Below are 22,236 nucleotides of genomic sequence, written 5' to 3'. Positions count from 1 at the left end.
TAATGAAACAAAAGCTTATTTAACCCATATTAAATCTTCAGTTTAATTAAATAAAATGAAACACATTTCAAATATCTCAGAAGATCTTTAAACTGATTTTCTCCCTAAACCCAAATATCTCCAAATTCAAATCGATCTAAAACCCTAATTTCATATCCCCTTTCAATTTCATCTCTATCAAATTCGAAAAGAACAAATTCTGAATCTTTTCCCCTTTCAATCTCTCCATCTCAAATGCAATAGAATGTAAGTTTAGTTTTTAAAGAAAAACCTTGAATATTTGGGTTTGTTTAGGATTAATGGGTTTGGTTAAATGTTTTGGTTTATGTCTTTGTATCTAATCATTTGTTAAATATTTGGGTTTTCTAACTTGTGGGTTGTTAATAACCGTACAAATTGATGTGAAAATCTTCTATGGTTATTTTTTTCGAATTGGGTTTTGCACGAAAGGGTATATATTTGGGTTTGTGCATCTATTATTTGAGTTTCCAGTAATTAATCGAAGGTGAAAATCACAATTTTGATGCATATATCATCGGTGGGGATTGCATTTTGTAGGGTATATGAGTGGCGGGGACTGCATGTTTAGTTTTTTATTGGGAAAGTGGTCCTCCATGTTCATGCCTCCATTGTTTGTTTTTTTATTGCGAAATGGAAGGCAAGCCAACTATCTTTCTTGGGTTCGGTTTTTTCAGATGATGATGATTTCTGGGTTTTTGTTTGATTCAGTGTTGTTTCATAGTTTTATGATACGTTGAAAACATTTTGATATTTCAATATAACAAATTAAGTTAAATGAATTTTAAGATTTTCCAAAAAGATTTTCTAAGTATATTCGATATAATTATTCGAATATCAAAATAATACTCCAAATATTTTAAATGTCATTTTTAATCCTTACTCAAGTGTAAAATTAAGTTTTAATCTTAAAATAATTTCAAAATTATTTTACAAAATATTTCGAACCATCTCAAAGCCAAAAATTCCAGATTGCTCAGAGGGAACCGATTCCCCCCAAGGGGGAACCGATTCCCCCTGAATGGTTTGGCTCTGAGAATTCCAGTATGCTCGGAGGGAACCGATACCCCCCAGGGGGTACCGATTCCCCCTGTTTAACGGTCGAAATATTTGAATTTTACACTAAGGGAACCGATTCCCCTTAAGGGGTACCGATTCTCCACACGCTCCAAACTATTTTATTAATTGATTTCACATTAAAACGGCTATATTATCTTTATTAATGATCCCCAACGTTCAAAAGTGATTCAAGGTGTATTTAAGCAAGCTTAGAAGCCATTTATCAATAACAAGAAACATCAAGCAACTAGAATCAAGAGAGAATCAAAGAGAAAGCATCAAACCTCAAGTTTGAGCATTTCAAGCCTATTTTTCATTCAATATTCATTTTGCTTTCAAGAACACTTATTGTGCTCAATTGTATTCATTCTTGAGTGTTCTTTTCTTTGTTCTAGAATTATGCAAACAATCTACCTTGTGAGGATTTCCTTGTAAATTTGCAAATTTGTATTGTTCTCTTTGGGAGAGAGTGTTCTCAAGAATTTGGGGTATAATTCTTGAGGGTTTGTAAGGTTACTCTTTGTCCTCAAAAGAAAGACAAATTAGTGAATTTGTGGAAAATCCTTAGTGTGGATAGCTAATGTAGTGGACGTAGACTTTGGTTAAGAAAGTCGAACCACTCTAAATCGCTGTGTTATTTCTTCCAATTTTCTGCAAAAGCTTCCACCAAAATTTTTATTGCCAATTCACCCCCCTCTTTGCCGATTTAGTCAATCGATTAACTCAACAATTGGCATCAGAGCCTAACTCATTTGAAGGTTTAATCGCCTCTTGAGTCGATTCGGAAAGAGTTATACCGATAATCAAAGTCATCAATGGCCTCTACTTCAAACTTCGACTCAAGTCTCGATTCGATGCCCGTCAATAAGCCTCCTTTCTTCAATGGGGCTAATTATGCCTATTGGAAAAATAGGATGATGTACTTCATTCAAGCAAGTGACATGGGAGCATGGAATGTCGTAGAAGAAGGATACTTCAAGCCTTTCACTCATCCAAGATTATGGAGTGAAGGAAAGACAAAAATGTTCCAGCTCAACTCCAAAGCCATCCATATCATATTTTGTGCTCTTGGACTAGATGAATACGGAAAAGTTTCATCTTGTACAACCGCCAAAGAAATATGGTACAAACTTCAAGTCACTCATGAAGGTACCGATGAGGTAAAGAAATATAAAATTAGTATTCTAACGCATAGTTATGAAAATTTCAGGATGAAACCAAATGAAGATATCAAAGCTATGACGGATAGATTCTCAACGATTGTCAATGGTCTCAAATCATATGGACAGATCATTTCAAATGAAAAGCTTGTGAGGAAGTTAGTCTACTCCCTCCCAAAATCATGGCAATCAAAGAAGACAGCAATCATCGAGTCTAAGGATTTAACATCCTTAACTCTTGAAGAGCTAATCGGTTCACTCCTCACTCATGAAATGATGCTTGAAGATGAGGTGGACCTTGATAAGATTGAAGAGACACCAAAGGAGAAGGAGAAGAAGAAAAACATTGGAGTTGCTCTCAAATCCACAAAAAAAATGAGAGTGATTTGGATGAAGATGACGATGACGAGGAAATGGCATTGTTTGCCAAACGTTTCAGAAAAATGATGAGACCTTACCGAGGAAGAAAATTTAAACGAAATGAAGGCCTAAAAAATGAACCAAAAGAGAAGGACTCGATCATTTGTTATGAATGCAAAAAGTCGGGGCATGTCAAATATGATTTCCCACAACTAAAGAGAAAGGGTCAATCAAAGAATAAGCACAAGGCTCATGTGGCTACATGGAGCGATGAAGAAGGTTCCGATGAAGAGGAACAAGAAGTAGCAAACTTATGCTTGATGGCATTCGGGGAAGATTCTAAGGTAACCTCTAACTCATCTCATTTTGATGATTTATCCTATGATGAGTTATTAGAGGAATATAATGGGTTGGCTACGGATTATGAGAAATTATTTTTTAAAATATAAAAATGATGTTTCAAAATTGAAAAATGAAAATAAACTCATATCCAAAACCAACAACGATCTTGAAAGTAAAATCAAAGATTTGCAAATCAAACTAGAAGAGTTTGAAAAGAAAATTTTGGATTTGCAAAATTTACTTTCAAAGGTCAATGATGATCATCAAAAGAAAATTGATGATCTTAAAACTTCTTTTGATTAAGTTGGAACAAAACGTTTTGAAAATGGAGAAAATTCAAAATCCAACTTTGTTAGAAAAAATTTTAAAAACTACAATCATAGAGGTCCCCAAAGAACCTCTAATGGAAAATTGTTAGAAGTATATGGGTTCCTAAAGAGCTCATTACTACTAAAGATAAGGATATCCTACACAAATGGGTTCCTAAGGGGACTAGGATTTTGGAAACTAATGAATATGGACCCAAAAGAATTTGGGTACCAAAAATTAGAAATTAATCTATGTTTATAGGAAAAGGAGCATTGCTACAAGGCACGGGAAACAAATCCAAATTCATGGTACCTTGATAGTGGATGCTCAAGGACCGGAGACAAAAATCGGTTCATTGAGCTTAACGCCAAAAATGGAGGAGAAGTAACTTTTGGTGATGATTCAAAAGGTCACATTGAAGGTATTGGTACTATTGGTAATACCTCTTCCATACAAATTAAGAATGTTTTATATGTGAATGGATTAAAGAATAATCTATTGAGTATTAGTCAATTTTGTGATAAGGGATTCAATGTCATGTTTGATATTAATGGTTGTAAAGTCATTGACATTGCATCTAATCGGATTATGCTTGTTGGTCATATAATAGGAAACATATACATGGTGCACTTAGATTCTATTGATATGACTAATTTGTGCCTAGTTGCTAAGGATGAACATGATAGTTGGTTATGGCATAGGAGACTAGGACATGCTAGTATGAGTGTTTTGCAACGGCTAATTCAAGGTGATTTAGTTCAAGGGTTGCCTAAGCTTAAATTTGATAATGATAAAATCTGTGATTCTTGTGCTAAAGGAAAACAAAAGCGAGTTTCTTTTAAATCCATTAATGACGTATCAACTAGTAGAGTATTACAATTGATCCATATAGATCTTTTTGGGCCAACTAGGACTACTAGCTTGGGTGGAAAACAATATGCATTTGTCTTGGTAGATGACTATTCTAGATATACTTGGGTTCTATTCTTAAGTACTAAAGATGAAGCATTAGAAAAATTCATCACATTTTCAAAAGTAATCCAAAACGATAAAGGTTACTCTATAACTAGTGTTAGGAGTGATCATGGCACTGAATTTGAAAATCTTGGATTTACTGAGTTTTGTAATTCTAATGGTATTAGTCACAATTTTTCAGCACCTAGAACCCCTCAACAAAATGGAGTTGTTGAGAGGAAAAATCGAACTTTAGAAGAAATGGCTAGAACCATGCTTTGTGAAAATAATTTGCCAAAATATTTTTGGGCGGAAGCCACAAATACCGCTTGTTATGTTGTAAATCGAGTAATGATTAGGCCAATTTTAAAGAAAACTCCATATGAAATTTTTAAAAATAAAAAGCCTAACATTAGTTATTTTCATCCTTTTGGATGTAAATGTTTTGTTTTGAACAACGGTAAAGAAAACCTTGGCAAATTTGATGCTAAAAGTGATGAAGGAATTTTTCTGGGTTATTCCTTAAATTCTAAAGCTTATCGAGTATTTAATAAAAGAACTTTAGTTGTAGAAGAGTCTATACATGTTGTTTTCGATGATAATCCCCTTCCAAGGAAGGATTCTTGTGTTAACGATGATATAGGGATTATAAATATAAATGACGTTAGACATGACGTTGGAGAATCATCATCAAAGGAAGAAACGAAAGAAGAGGAAACTCATGATCCCCTCGAGAATCTAACCATTGAAGAAAGGGAAGTATCTTATCCAAGAGAGTACAACTATGTCAAGGATGGTGAGATTATAGGTGATCCATCCAAAGGGGTAACAACTCGATCTTCTCTTAGAAATATTTGTAATTATGTTGCATTTATTTCATGCATAGAGCCTAAGAATATTAAAGAAGCATTAAAAGATGAACATTGGATTATGGCTATGCAAGAAGAATTAAATCAATTTGAGAGAAGTAAAGTATGGACATTAGTTGAAAGGCCTAGTAATAAATCTATTGTAGGTACTAAATGGGTGTTTAGGAATAAGCTTGATGAGAGTGGTAATATAGTGAGAAACAAGGATAAACTTGTTTCTCAAGGGTATACTAAAGAAGAGGGCATAGACTATGATGAAACATACGCTCCCGTAGCTAGGATGGAAGCAATTAGAATGTTATTAGCATTTGCATGTTTTCATGAATTTAAATTATATCAAATGGATGTTAAAAGTGCATTTTTAAATGGTTTTATAAAGGAAAAAGTGTATGTGGAACAACCTCCAGGTTTTGAAGATTCAAAAATTTTGGATCATGTTCTTAAATTGACAAAAGCACTTTAAGGTTTAAAACAAGCTCCTAAAGCTTGGTATGAAAGATTGCCAAATTTTTTAATTGAAAAAGGTTTTTCAAAAGGGAAGGTTGACACTACATTGTTTTTAAAGCACAAAGGTAAAGATTTATTAGTAGTTCAAATTTATGTTGATGATATAATATTTGGTTCTACTAATGATGTTCTTTGCCAAGAATTTTCTAAGCTAATGCAAAGTGAATTCGAAATGAGCATGATGGGGGAGCTCTCATTTTTCTTGGGACTCCAAATCAAGCAAAGAAAAGATGGCATATTCATCAATCAAGCTAAGTACGTCAAAGATATGCTCAAAAAGTTTGGACTGGAAAATGGCAAACCTCACGACACTCCAATGAGCTCTTCAACAAATCTTGACTTAGATGAAGGAGGTAAATGTGTAGATGTTAAATTATATAGGTCAATGATTGGCTCTTTGCTTTATCTAACTGCAAGTAGACCAGACATTATGTTTAGTGTTTGCTTATGTGCTAGATTTCAATCATGTCCTAAGGAATCACATTTACTAGATGTTAAGAGAATCTTTAGATACCTTAAGGACACTCCTAGTTTAGGACTTTGGTATCCTAGAGACTCTAGCTTTAGCTTGCATGCCTTTTCTGATGCGGATTATGGAGGATGCAAATTAGATAGGAAAAACACCTCCGGTACTTGCCAATTCCTTGGAAATATGCTAATTTCTTGGTTTTCAAAGAAACAAAATTGTGTTGCATTATCTACCACTGAAGCCGAATACATTTCAGCTGGTAGTTGTTGTGCACAAGTTTTATGGATGAAACAACAACTTTTTTTATTATGGAATTGAAGTAGGTATCATTCCTATCAAGTGTGACAATACTAATGCTATTTGTCTCACTAAAAATCCCATCCAACACTCTAGAACTAAGCACATTGAAATAAGACATCACTTCATTAGAGACCATGTCACTAAGGAAGATGCAGTTCTAGAATTTGTTGATACTTTGCACCAATTAGCGGATATCTTTACAAAACCTTTAGACAAGGAAAGATTTTGGACACTTAGGAGAGAATTAGGTTTAACCAACATATCTTCACTTAGTGTTTAAAATAATTTTAGCACTTTTAAAGACCAAATGAAAAATGCTTAGAATAGTAATTTTTGATTGCATTCATTGCTATTAGTTAGGGGGAGTTTATGATTCTTGATGAAAAATTAATTTTATGTTCAAATATCATTTAAAGATTAATTTAATTGTTTGAACATGATTAATTTTCAATATATGAGTTGCCAATACCACTAGAGAAAATTAATTTAGCATTTTGTGAGTTTAAAATTGGATTTTAGCATTTTGGTGACGAGGGAATCGATACCCCCATGAGGGAACCGATTCCCCCTTTGAAGGGGAACCGATTCCCCCCACAGGGGAATCGATACCCCCTGTGGTACTGGTTTTAACACGGGCAGAACCCTTAAAACCTCAAACTCTCTTCTTCTCTCATTCACGCCGTTCCCCTATCTTTTCTTTCCCTATCTCCAATTTACCTCAAAACAACATTTTTTTAATCGGAATTCTCTTCAAATATCATCTTCTAAACTTACTAGCATCATTAAAATTGTGCAAACAACATCAAAATCCACTCAATCTCATCTTTCAAGGTAAATTTTTCTAAACTCTCTATTTTATTGATTTTGAACATAGGACTAGTTTTAATTAGTTCTAGATAGAAATAGTGATCGAGCATTGATTGTTTAGTGATTAGAAACTAGATATTACAGCTAATTTCATAAAAAAACACAAGAATTTTCCAAAAATTTTGAAATAAAAAAAATGTGTTTTTCAAATTATTGTGTTTTAATTGAATTATGTTGTTGTTATGAAAACTATACATATATTGTTTTTCAAAATCTTATTTTTCAATAGTTTTCAAAAACTTTGCCCATTAGGATTGATTTAGAGAACCTTGAAATATTAAGGGCTCAATTGAGTTTTGGGATTGATTGAATTGCATACATGTGTTTTCTAAATTGCAGGTTATCCATTTTATTCTGATTTCCTAAACCATGTCCAATCCTAAACGTGCTAGGTCATCATCTAGTCGCTCATACTGTCAACCAAATCCACCTCCTATTCCTGAAATTCCAATTCCTAATCCTAATCCAGTTGATCCCAATTTAACTATCCAAAATTCATGCTTCAATCATCCTGGTCCCATAAATCATCGTTTTTGGTATTATCAATATTTCGACTCTTACAAAATTAGAGAAGAACGGATCCCTTCTCGTCAAGCTATGTTAGATATTAATTTTAAATATCTTCCTCTTTTACAAGAGTGGAAATTCAATAAACTTTATGACCTTGAACCTATTGTTTACCATCAACTTGTTCGAATCTTTTATTCTAATGCCGTTTGTGTCAAAAACCGAGCTCAAACTGAGACCATAGAAGTTCGTTCCTACCTCCTAGGATAATTCTTACATATTAACTCGGCTTACATAGCCAAGGCATTAGGATTAGATAACGATGGTATTTCAAATGAAAAACAAATTTTAGGTTCTCGTTATAAAAGAAGGGATAGTGCGAGTGTCTTAGACCTTCATGAACGTTTTCTTCACCTAATGATTTCTTGGTGGTTTCGACCATCCGGAGGTCGTTATTCTACTCTTATAGCCTTGGATTTTTGGTGGTTACATTGTTTCGAAAACAGTATTAAAATAAACCTACCTCAGATCATTTTTGCTAAAATTGTTGAAACCGTAAATCTTGTTCCTAACAAGAAACTTTGTTCATCTCTAGTTTACGGTTGCATTTTGAGTAATCTTTTTACTAAAGTCGGGCTTAGAGTTGGTCTAGATGCCTCATTTCCTCTAAAGAAACAAATTAATCTTCTTTCCTTAACGAGAGCGGGATGGATAAAGGATAAGGAAACCGGTGAATGGGTTCGATCGTCTGAAAATACTCCGGGAGCTAGTTCTTCATGAGCTCCACCAGAAGGTGACGATGATCCCGAGCATCAACAATTAATGCGAGACATCGATGAAGCCGAAGATGAGCCTGAACAGCCCGAGGAGCAGCCCAAGGAGCAAGCACAACAAACGCATCAAATGCCTCCATATTTTCAATCTTTTATGGAGACATTCGATTTCCGATATGCTACCATGGATTCGCGCTGTACTTCTATAGAGTCCCATTTATCCACAATGGGAGCTCAACAATTAGAAATTCTCCGAGAGATACGCACAAACAACTCTTCGATGAATGAATGTATTGATGCACTCTCACATGAGATGGCTTCTATACGAGCTCGTTTTCCTCCTCCTGATCCGGATGTTTGATTCTGTGTTTAGCTTTAGATTATTGTTTCAACATTTTGAATATTTTGGAATGTTTGATTTTGTGGATTGTTAGACTTTGGATTTGTTTGGATGTTTGAACTTATATATTGTGTGGTTAAATTTATTCATTATTGCATCATTTACATCATGTTAGATATATGACCAATTTTGCCATGTCACATTAATTATGAATATTGATTATGAAACTAATGGCTAACGTTTCTCTTGATTGTGATCTTAGCAGCTTAAGCTATATATATTTATCATAAATTGGCTAAATGATTTCAAAACCTTGTTTTAAAAGTCTTTTTGATTTAACAAAAAGGGGGAGAAGTGTTAAGTGTTTTAAATGGGAGAAGTGTTAAAGTAAAGGGGAGTAATTTCAAAACTTGATTTCAAAATCTTAAAATTACTAAAATATTTTGTTATATCAAAAAGGGGGAGATTGTTGAAAACATTTTGATATTTCGATATAACAAATTAAGTTAAATGAATTTTAAGATTTTACAAAAAGATTTCCTAAGTATATTCGATATAATTATTCGAATATCAAAATAATACTCCAAATCTTTCAAATGTCATTTTTAATCCTTACTCAAGTGTAAAATTAAGTTTTAATCTTAAAATAATTTCAAAACGATTTTACAAAATATTTCGAACCATCTCAAAGCCAAAAATTCCAGATTGCTCAGAGGGAACCGATTCCCCCCAAGGGGGTACCGATTCCCCCTGAATGGTTTGGCTCCAAGAATTCCAGTATGCTCAGAGGGAACCGATTCCCCCTAGGGGGTACCGATTCCCCCTATTTAACGGTCAAAATATTTGAATTTTACACTTAGGGAATCGATTCCCCTTAAGGGGTACCGATTCCCCCCACGCTCCAAACTATTTTATTAATTGATTTCACATTAAAACGGCTATATTATCTTCATTAATGATCCCCAACATTCAGAAGTGATTCAAGGTGTATTTAAGTAAGCTTAGAAGCCATTGATCAATAACAAGAAACATCAAGCAACTAGAATCAAGAGAGAATCAAAGAGAAAGCATCAAACCTCAAGTTTGAGCATTTCAAGCCTATTTTTCATTCAATATTCATTTTGCTTTCAAGAACACTTATTGTGCTCAATTGTATTCATTCTTGAGTGTTCTTTTCTTTGTTCTAGAATTATGCAAACAATCTACCTTGTGAGGATTTCCTTGTAAGTTTGCAAATATGTATTGTTCTCTTTGGGAGAGAGTGTTCTCAAGAATTTGGGGTATAATTCTTGAGGGTTTGTAAGGTTACTCTTTGTCCTCAAAAGAAAGACAAATTAGTGAATTTGTGGAAAACCCTTAGTGTGGATAGCTAAGGTAGTGGACGTAGACTTTGGTTAAGAAAGTCGAACCACTCTAAATCGCTGTGCAATTTCTTTCAATTTTCTGCAAAAGCTTCCACCAAAATTTTTATTGCCAATTCACCCCCCTCTTGGCCGATTCCGTCAATCGATTAACTCAACATGATAGATCAGTTCCTTTATACAATTAGTTTTAGATACTAGTGTTTTTTGGTATTTAAATATACAGATTCTCGTTCGAGCTTGTTTGCTTAATAGTTTTGGAGAATTGAAGACCCGATTTTGCATTTAGTCAAGCAGTTCAAAATATGTATTATGTTTGTCATTTTTTTCCCATTGTGTGTCTGCTGGGGAATGCTTCGACTTGAACAGACATTTCCCGATGAAGTTCTTGATCTATATAGTTCAGTGTCAACTCTTGATTTAACTCACAATAAATTAGGTATGACCTTTCTCAACTTTAATTTTTAATAATTACACTCTTAAACGGCTTAGTGAATCCTTAGTTTTCCCCTTTATCTTTTCATTCCATGCAGTTGAAATTCCTATGGATATGCAACGTTTGGTAAGAAATATGCAAGTTCTATTTGCAATATTTATAGCTTCTTTTGACTCGTAAATGTTGAATAATGTTGTTTTGGTGTAAAGACTTCCTTCTTTTTGGCCACTGTTTGCACATTCATAAGTTTTTGGGACACTAAATGTGTTGTTCTGTTTGGAAAATGCATTTGATTAAAATATTTTATCGAGCATTTGTATGTCTTTGTTAGCATATTGGCTTTTTGTGATGGATGAAGTGATTTAACATGAGTTAAATAATCTTTTGTTTTATTACATAATTGAATAGCATGCTTGGCCTGGTGGCAAGGGCAATCTCATTTCATGGTCTTGCCCTAGGTTTAATTCCCTTTTTATGCAAATAACAACCTTTTATTTATTCTTGTCAATACGCATTAATATGAGAGTGACACGTGTCACTCTCTTATTGGTGCAAAATTTTAGTTGAAATTAATTTTTTTAAACCAAATTCTTTTCGCTGGCATGTCAATTCCACGTCAACATATATTAGTGAAGTGGACACGCCACGTCATCATTGTTGTCCACATGTGCTTGCTTAGTCAGCTGGAGCCATTGACCGTCAGTTGACTAACGGTTTCCATCCAACAGGGGTGACTTTTGAATCAGATTTAAACGTTGTGGGTACAAATACTCAAAAAAATAACGATTTGGGCAAAAAAATAACGATTTGGGCATAATTGCATATATGGTCAAACGTTAGGGGTGTTTGTTTGCATTATGCCCTCTTTATATGTGGATCCTTTTCAATTGGATCGGGTTAACCATATCACCTACTGAATTGCGGGTCATGTTTCTTCAATGAGAAGGGCAAGTGTAAAAAGTATAAATACAATAAACCCCTTGTACTATAGGACCAAGATTAATGGAGTCCCCAACAATTACCTATGTGCTATTTAAAAGGGAGTAAGTAAAAGCAATTGAAAATGATTTTAATTAATATATGACATGTTTTTTCTATAATTGGCTGGATTTAAAAAATCTAAATTTTTTAAAATAATAAAAAGATGTAAAAACTATTCTTAAAAGACCTTAAAACTATTTAAAAAAATAAAATTGATAAAAAATAACAACATAAGTGTTTAAGCATATATTATTTTACTAATTTTTTTATTAGAGCCATGAGCGCAGTCATTATACAAGGGGTGTCAAATGTCAATGGACACCTTAAAAATTTATAGAAATGATTTTTTATATAAAAATAAAAATGTTATTATTATTAAAAAAAATTAACCCTTAAAAAGAAAATGATTCTATTATTTTTAAAAATATATATATTTTTTATAAAATATTTAATAAAAAAAAGTTAAAATCTCATTTCAATAACATCAACATGAAAATCTATCATCGTCGTTGTCATCATCATCATCACATCAATATCCTTCGATTTTTTATTATTATTATTATTATATTTATCGGTGTTATAAAAATATTTATTGAAAAATAAGGTTATAAAAGTATCAGTCGTTAGAATGTAAAATCACTTTAAAAATATAATCATATGATGAAATCTTTATATTTTAATAAAAATAATTTCAAAAAAGGATAGTGAGAGATGTATATCTTTATACAAGTGTAAGTATGAGATACCATGATAGTGGTAGATATATTGATATTGGTGTAAATTTAGTACCTAAAAATAAATACATACTTATACCGGTATAAATATATACTTCTCCCACTATCACAACACATATAAATAAACATATATTTATATTGATGTATGTATATCTAGATTAATGAATTAAAATTCAAATAAAAATAGAAGAAAAATATTATTTTAATATTTTTATAAGAAAAATTTTATTAATAAATAAATGAATCAATAAACAAATTTATAGATGAGCCAAAAAATGAATTTGTTCACGAATATAAACAAACAGAACACATATATTTGTATTTATTCGTTTATTAAACAAACATAATTCTTTTATTTATATTCATTTATTTAGTTTAATAAATAAATATTTTACAAACGATTTGATGAACGTTTGTATTCATTTACAATTTTATTTTAAAAATATTATACTTTAATTACGGGTATTAATATAAAAATGTGAAGTGAGATATAATTAACAAACCATGTACCAAGAACATTTCAAATTCCATGGACCATCACCACCCATAAGACCACTTACCAAAAAATAAAGTCATCGATAAATAAGGGGTTCCGGCACAACTATTTGAGAGGACCAAAATGTTCGACCTAATTATCGTCTCAAAATCTTATAGAACGAATGCTTCCGTACACCTGGGATGGACATGGTACTCGAATTCGACGGGTTTCGACTCAACCGACGGTTCTTAAAAAAAATTAGTTTGGGTCGGGTCAGGTTTTTTTAAAGGTGATGTTCGGGTCGGATCGGATTCGAGTTTAGGATGAAAATACCCAACCCACCCGACCCGAAAAAAATATAATTTTACCTTATATATTTAGAAATAATTATAATAATATTCCTCTATATATTATTTTTTAATTAAGTCACTATTTTTATTGAATATAAATAATATTTTTTATTATTCGGGTTGGATCAGATCGAATTCAGATTTTATCTAAAAAAATCGGGTCGAATTAGGTGAAAGATGTAAAATTTTCGAGTCAGGTTGGTCTAAACCCGACCCATGCTCATCCCTACATACACCACATCATGTTGAACAAAAATCATCCCACGCTCGACTTAAAACAAAATTATAATTATAATAAAATAATCTTATAAACAAAAAAAATATAAATTTAATTGTGATTTAGATTTAAATTGTGTATTTATTTTTAAAAAAATGTTATTGATAAATTTATTATTATCATTTAATTTTAAAGAAGTAGAAGGGTTTAGGCTAGCTAAAAAAAATTCAATTAAATACATTGAGTGGAAATATTCTTTTTAAAGAATGGCGATCCTCTCTCTGAACCCTTTCGCTAAGAAAACTCGATGGTAGGATTCGAATTTAATCTTACAAGCTCAAATTCTTAAATCCCAACCACTTGTGCCAACACTCATTGGCAAGAAATAATACTATCAACATAGGAAAAACTCTAAGAAATTAAAATGGATAAAAATAAATTTTGATATAACTATGAGATAAAAAATTATATACCATGTTGAATGAAATTTGAATAAATTTAAAGAACACAAAATAACTAAATTAAATATAATTAAAATAAAAATATAAAATTTAAATGTCAAAAATTTATATTACTGAAATTAGGACTAAATTAAATAAAAATAAAAGTTTACATTTTAAACTAAAGATTAAATTCTAAATTCTAAAAGGTGGAAAGAATGTTAAATTGATATACCCTTCAAAATTATATTTTAAAAATTATTTAAAAATATAAAAAAAAATCATCTCTTCGAATAATTTCAAAAATTATTTAAAAAAAAAACTCATTTTCCACTCTTCAATCTCTCAACTCCCCTTCCCCTCACTGAAACCCACTTCCACGTACATTAATACCCCTACCCCCTCTCACGGCAAACTCTTCTGGTCTCTCAACTCCCCCTCTCACGGTAAAGCTCACTCCAATCTCACAGTAAAACTCTCTGTTAAGCTCCCCAGTCTCTCAACCCCCCCACCCCCAAACTTTCATCTTTAAAAAAAATACTCTTGATTTAGTTTTTTTCTTCACATTAACGGTAGATAATGATAATAGTATCCCAATATCGGTACTATTCACCGTTACCCGTTAGATTACAGATACGATCGATCGATTTTGACGTAAATCCGTTGCCCACCGTTATTTTTCCAGATTTCGATTTCGGATGGTGACACTACCGCCAAATAGCTGATGCTAATGCGTTTTCGTCCCGCTCTATCTTAAACCATGGTCTAGGGACTATGATGATCAGAGTGGATACAGTTCTGCCATTAAAAATTATGTCTAAAAGAATTTGTATCTGTTATATTTTGTATTAGTATCTATATTTATATCTGTTATATATGCATTAATATCTGTGTTTAACCATGTTTTTAATGTAATGGAAATATGTATTCTACATGTTTGAGCCTTGAACCTTCCCCTCTCTTATGATCCCACTCTTGAACCTAAAACTCATTCAGAGCTATGAATTTATCATTCAATTTTGTATATAACTTTATATTACAATAGTTTAATTCAGCTAACAAAACAAAAGAGCAGAATACATAATTATTTCGGAAAAGTACACAAAGCAGGCACTAAGTGCTATATTTCAGTGGCAACTGTTCTTCTGAATCCACTGGAAGCTCCTCATCTATCACAGATTCCTGGAATCTATTTGGAAGCAAACATCGACCGCCGAGGCGCTGTTGGTAGTGTATAGTTGCTGCAAAGAATAGACCCAACACAATAATAATGAAGTCCCAAGCAGTTGAGTAGTAGTCTGCAGCATGATCTGCATAAATGTATGTGTCTTCTATATCAGCATAGGTGTTTGCCCTGTAAAGATCATATACATGGGGAAATAGGCGAACAACAGTGATCCCGATGTAATAGAATCGAGAAAGAGAGAGTTCTCTTGAGTTCTGAAACATGTTGAAGATGATTTGAGGGAAAAGAAAGGCATCCAGGATTAAACCAGCATAAGGTCTTGAGCTCCTCAAAATGATCTGATCCATGTGGTGCCAAGAATGCCTTCTGGTTTGATGTACAGTCTGCCTTGACTTGACGTAAAACGCGATCATAGCTCCAGTTATGTACACAGGAAAACACACGTAGAGCCCCCTCTTTTCTGCAGTCCACAAGGCCTTTTTCTTTCCAGTGGAGCATCTAGTGGTCCATGAGAGCATCAAAAGACGGGTTTGCAGTAGGAAAGCGACCATTGTGACAACCCTAATGATCACCTCATTCATTTCGATCCACGTTCCACCTCTAATCAAGACCGATCTTTCACTATCTTGTTCAAACATTGCTTCCAGATTTAGAACCAAAGGAATCAAGTGTCCCAAGGCTAGAATAACAAGCATGAGAAGTGAAACCAAAAGACCAGCGCCACGGTGCTTCCGAACATGAAAGATTTGAAATGCTACAAAGATAATTGCAAGAGTGTTGGATATGACCGACATGATCATCTCAAAATTCATTCTCCAAATCGATTCGGATATCAAACGGCGATAATGAGCCCATCCCGAAAACTGCATAGGCTTGAAGTACAAAGGATCGGTATTCTCACGCATGCTCTCGATGCTTCCCTTGATCTTACTTCGCCCGTTTGAGTCCTGTGGAGGAAAATAGACATTCAAAAGGATCTCACAATCCATCGAATGACTTGAAAACGATTTCTCACCCGAAATTAAACGGCTGCAGCCAACCATGCATAGGCTACCTGTTGCAGTATCATAAATCCCTTCAGCAGAAATCATCAATTCAGTTTCTAGATATTCATTTGAAGATTTGTTAACTGGAGTAAGTCCAGGATAAACTTCCCAGCTAGGTACTGAAATTGTCATTTTATAGCTGATATTAAGCGAACCACTGCTGGAATTAGATTTAACACCAGGATGTTTAGGCTTTGAGCTTGAAGATGGTATTAGATATGGAAATCTCTGATTCGACTGATCGCTGACCGCGAGAATATCCGAAGAACCCCATCCGATATTTACTTTGGAACCATTGAGGATTGACATACTAAAACCCATGTCTCCAGAAATACTATCTGGATACTGTACCCTGCTGCTCCTAGTCCTAGGATTCTTCTTTGGACAAGATTTCTTCACCCTGTCCATCTCCGTGTATTCATACTTCAAACCTTGAAGTTGAATCTTTCCCCTATGATTGCCAGTATTTTGGAACTCGATCCTATCGAAGAAACCAGCTTCATTCCTCTTCTTCAGGCTCCAGATTTCACCTACAACAGTACCTGTGTATCTGATAGACAATACTGCTGGGAATCTTAAGCTCAAACGTGTTGTGCAGTCTCCAACACGAGACGTCTCCAAGGAGCTCAATGCATCGTAGATTCGGCAAGCGATGATACAAAGCCGATTGCTCTTGGCATCCCAAGTTCCTTCTCCAATTAATGAAGTGCTGATGTTGGGAGAACTATAATATCCCCTGTAGCTATTGTTCCGAAATTCTATCAGAAACCTCAAGCTTAGCCTATCCGCTGAGCACTGAATCATACTCAACGACATCATGGTAGGCAAATATCCGATGACATCTCCGAATGGACTGCAACGCTTTGAAGAATCACAGCCACTTGAATACTCCAGTTTGAAAGCATTGTCTCCACCAGACAACATATCGCAAATAGTTCGAGTTAGCGATAAGCTGAGGGACAACTTCGGTTGGACATCGGTTCCCAGGGGACACCCTTGATTAAATTGCTTTGAAGCCATGGTGTAACCGTAATTCACTTGAGGAAACATCAGCAGTGATATTTTGTCAAAGTAATTCGGATCATTAGCAGAATTCAAGCTAGCAATAGTCCCAGTGACTAACGTGCTGATATCACTTGAACTCTTAAGATTATTAATCTTAAGCACAGCTGCAAGCTGAAGCAATTTACCTTCATCGGAGTAAGTATCGCTCGATCCCACCATGCAAAGCTCCCCGGTGGTTCGAGACCAGAAGCCTTGAAAATCGAAGTCCATAGTTCCGCGATCACCGGAATCTCTGGAACTCGAAATAAATAAGCCGTCACGGTTGAAACTCTGTTCGTAGTAATACGAAGTTTGGAAGATGAGGTCTCCTTCCACCTTGAACACATCCTCGACATCAGTTGCATATACGTGGCGAGTTTCGAAAACGAGTGCTTTCGATTCCGAGGGATAGTACATATGTGAACGATTGTTTAGGATTAGGACATTATCCCCACCTCTGAAGTAACCATTCTGACGTCCTGCAAAAGGCATGACATTGAACTCCTCATCACCTGGTTTAGATTCATGAACAACTGAGTTACAGTGAGGACCATAATTAATTTCAGTTGCAGTGCCAGAGACTATACTAACGCACATGATGATAAACAACAAGAAAGCACAAAAAAACCATAGTTTTGGTGTAGAGAATGTGGAACAATCCATAACTATGGACTTGATTTGCTTCGGAGAAGGAGATTGTGAGAAGGAACTTATAGCAAACATGGAAATGGTAAACATTTCTGAGTGACAGAGGAAATTTCCAAGAATAAGAGGTTGGAGAAAATTGGTTGGGTTTGGTAATTGGTACCATAGATTATCCAGTTTTGGTGGTCCAAAGAGAATCATGGGGACGTATTGGGTTTTGAAGACTAAATTTTTTGGTACTCCTACGTAAAGGCTACGCTTGAGTTGACTTGACTTGATAGTTTTTTTTTTTTTGAAGTAGACTTGACTTGATAATTAGTGCAGAGAGATGAGGATGAAACTTCCTTATTGGTATGTCCTACAGCCTACACTTGACTTGACTTCATAACCAGTGCAGAGAGATGATGAAACTTCCTGCTATTTGCGGCAAAAAAAAAAAAAAAAATGGCCCATCGTTGATTTTGAGACCTCAAACTTTCCACCTTGCTTTCGCTCGTTTATTTTCTAAGCAGCTTGTAAGTCGAAAATTGCTCTTAACAGACTCACAAACAGCTTAACAAGGGTCAATTATAAAAATACTAAGGGTCAATTTGATGTCTTTTGAAAAGTCACTTATAAAAGTGTTGCTTAAAATTTAATTATTTGATATTGATGTTATAAATTAAAGCTATAGCATTTAAATTATATTTATAATTATATATATGAATCATATCAATTTAAACTATAATACAATTATAAAAAATACAAATAAAAAATATAATTATAATAAAAATATATTTTATATTAATATTTTAATATATAAATCATGAATTTTATTTATTTTTAAATAATTAAATATTAAAAAGTAATACATTATTTTTAAGGATGTTAGTATTAAAATTATTAAAATAAAATATAAATACATAATTGAGTGGAGCTCATGCATTAGTAAAGGTAAATTATAATTTATTTCCAAACACAAAGTTGAAAATGAAAAAAAAAATAGAAATATTAAGGTCCCGTTTGGTTTAAAAAAATATATGCTATTTTTATTTTTATAGAAAATAGAAAACGTTCAAGAAAACACGTTTGGTTATAAAACTAAAAAGTGATTTCTGAAAAATGAAAACAAAAATAAGTGAATACATAAAAACATAAAAAAAAATTGTTTTCAGTATTTTCATTAAAATTGTTTTGAAAATTCAAAAAATAAGAAAACATTATATAGATTTTTAACTTAACTTACACATATGTTTAAATCATTTGAACAATACCAACAACTAGTTGATGTAGTGGGATGAGGCACTATGTCCCTTAAGCAAGGTCAGGGGTTTGAATCTTGGTGTTTGCGAATGAAGCAAATTGGTTGGAAGGGTCGCCCTCTCCTCTGCAGTACCCGATCTGGATTAGTCGGTCAATTGATCGGATATCAGTGATTAATTCAAAAAAATCATTTTAACAATTTTTTTATTTAATGGTATCTGAAACTCTCAAACTTTTATAAAAAAACTCAATATGGTCCATAAACTTTTTTTACCCTCAATGTAATACATTATTTTTTTAATAATTTAGTTTTGTAGTATTTTTATATTTAATTTATTGAATATCTTAATAATTATTTATATTTTATATTCTAATTTGAATAAATTTTTAATTTTTAAAAATTTATAAGTCCTCAAACTTTAAAAAATAAGCAATTAGGTATGTCTACCACATCATCGTCCATCTAGTATTGTCAAAAGAGTATCGTGAACTGTCACATTAATATTATAAATTGTCATGTAAGTTTGTGAACTGTTATGTCGTGACAATCAACGTATGATTTCGTTGTTCTAATGGTTAAATTAATATTTTTCTAAGTTTAACGATAACATTTGATGTAAAAAAAAGTTCAAGGATTACACTAATTATTTTTCTCAAAGTTTAAGGGTCTCAATTGCCACTAAACATATTTTTATGTTAATGACATTTTTGTGTGCTATTACTTATAAAAGTTTTTTTTTGTGTATATTTAAAATTTAATTGATGTCTAATATGCATTAACATTATATTCTTATTACAAACTAAAATAAATTTTGTATTATGGAATTTCTTATCAACTTTATTGCTTTATATTTGTATAACTCATATGTCAAATTTATGTAATGATTTTAAATAATTATAATCTAATTGAATTATTTAATAACTATTTGTTTTATTTATATTTTAAAAAATTAGATACAAAATATATTTTTAGTATTTTAGTTTTGAATTCAAGTTTTTATTTATATTACCAAACATGTTTTCTAATTTTCAAAAAATTGAAAATGAAAACTATTTTTTTTAAAAAATAGTAAATAAAAATAGAAAATACTTTTTAGAACCAAGCATACCCATCTTTTGTGGTTTGTTTGAAATCATCATTTCCATCACGATTTTTTTCTTCATTTTTACCGGTTTGACATTGATTTTGCGGTTAAAACAGACTTTTTAAATAAAAGTGCTTTTAGAGAGCTTACCAAACAGGCCCTAAATTGACTAACAACTTGTTGGATAATGTTGTCTAAACGCACTTTTAGTCTAAAAGTCAGGTTTGAAAGCAAAATTATTCCTAAACATGTAAAATTTAAATGTAAAAAGTGCATTTAGAAGGATAATTTTAAACCAACCGTAACAATTAAATTTTCTAGTTTTTTCATTTTCAAATTTTAGTTTAAAAGCAAAGTTATGCTTCTACCCTTATTGTGATAATGAGCTTCACTCCTTTGTTAGAAAAGAATTAAAATTTTGATTATTTTTATAAATTATGTCTTAATTATATACTACTTACGTTTTGTCAAAAAAATAAATAAATTCATTCTATATTTTTATTATAACTATATTTGTATTTGATATTTTTTTTTATAATTTAATTTGATATATTTTATATATTAAAATATTAACAAATTTAAATTAATATGTTTTAATTTACAATATAATGTTAAAAAAGACAATTTATCTTATTAAAAGTAATTTTGAATAATAATACTAAACACTAAAATCTTAATTTTTCAAAATCACTTCTAAAAGTATACCTTCTAACATCACTTTTCAAACATATTTTCAAAAGCAATGTCAAAATGGAATACTACAATTGAATCAAGTGATTAACCATTTTAATAACCTCCCCCCCCCCCCGGGCTTCTTGTACTCTTGCATCAAATTCGCAAAGTTTTTTTTTTTTGGTGAATATAAACATTGATACATCCAAAGGTTTTGTTATTTGTTAATACATGGACGATTTGACAATGAGTTGCAACACAGTTAACTTGCAGCTTCTCAATGAACACTTTTCCTTTTCCCCCTCATAAAGTGTAAATTGAGATCTACATGCTTTGGTTTCACATGCATTACGTCGCCATGGCAATACATTTGGTATTTGTCACTCCCCGACACGGCTTAAAGGTTCCGTGAATTAATTTTGCTTATTAAAACTATAGGGACTAAATTGTCAAAATTCCAAATTTGAGGACTCAATCAAAATAAAAATAAACTATTAAGGATTAAATTGAATAAATTTAAAATATAGTATTCAAATTAGAAGGTTAAGAACTAAATTGAACAATTGTCAAAGTTCAGAGAAAATTCATGAATCTTAGAAATTCTAGGGTCACACCCGATAATTTCCCCAAGACCATATTCATATATGTAGCATAATCACTAAACCAACTTAAGCTTTTATTATATTTTCATAATCAAATATGCATATCATATGTTTCAGATTATTTATAATTTATTTTTTAAAACTAAAATATTACTTATATTATAAATAATATTAATATATGAAAATAAATATGTTTATATATGACTTATAAAAAATAATGTCATAAAATCCCTTAAATTCTTAAAACTAAAAAAATCTTCCAAAAAAACATTTTAAATTTCTTAAAACATTAATCTCTAAATTCACACATCATCGTCATCGATAGTTACGTCATTGTCGTCACAATGAAGTCGCCTCTTATCGTGCACGTCATTCGTAGTTTGATTAGAACATTTCACATTCGATATTTGATGATCGATTACCATGTTGTATATTGATTTTCGGTGATAAAAGAGTAGGGTAATTGATAGTAAGAATCCAATGACAATGGATGAAAATAGGAATTTAGTATTTAGAGGTTTGACTTTTGACGGAAATTTAAAAATTTAAGCATTTTTTTGAAAAAAATATTTTTCATAAATTATATATAAATAATATTTATTATATAGAAATAATATATACCAATATATATAATATTTATATTATAATTATTATTTTAGTTTTAAATAATAAATTATAAATATTTTAGACTATAGGATATGTATATTGTGTTTATTAGAAAACTTAATACCAAAATAAATGCCTAAACTATATAGTTTTTCGCGAATAGGTGTCTAAACTATTTATTGACTCATTCAAGTGGTTAACGTTACAAACGTTACCACTTTAGGTGCCTCGATAACGGCCGTTAAAAAACTTATTAAATAACATATGTCACAATCTG

At 32.0% G+C, this 22,236-nt stretch overlaps 1 protein-coding gene across 1 annotated transcript; it reads right to left on the bottom strand.

Annotated features, from left to right (window-relative positions):
- Window positions 1-14,944: 14,944 nt before the first annotated feature.
- On the bottom strand, window positions 14,945-17,845 carry LOC120143939. The gene has a single exon (XM_039158129.1). The coding sequence runs from the start codon at window positions 17,843-17,845 to the stop codon at window positions 14,945-14,947; it is 2,901 nt and encodes a 966-aa protein (XP_039014060.1).
- Between the last annotated feature and the right edge of the window lie 4,391 nt (window positions 17,846-22,236).

This window comes from Hibiscus syriacus, unplaced genomic scaffold, assembly GCF_006381635.1.
Source record: "Hibiscus syriacus cultivar Baekdansim isolate YM2019G1 unplaced genomic scaffold, ASM638163v2 tig00110865_pilon, whole genome shotgun sequence".
NCBI lineage: Eukaryota > Viridiplantae > Streptophyta > Magnoliopsida > Malvales > Malvaceae > Hibiscus > Hibiscus syriacus.
The sequence above is the reverse complement of the archived record's forward strand: the minus strand, read 5'-3'. Positions and strand labels throughout refer to the sequence as shown.

Excerpts from the sequence above, each read along its gene's own strand:
- LOC120143939 (XM_039158129.1), bottom strand. The coding sequence starts at position 17,845 with ATGTTTACCATTTCCATGTTTGCTATAAGTTCCTTCTCACAATCTCCT.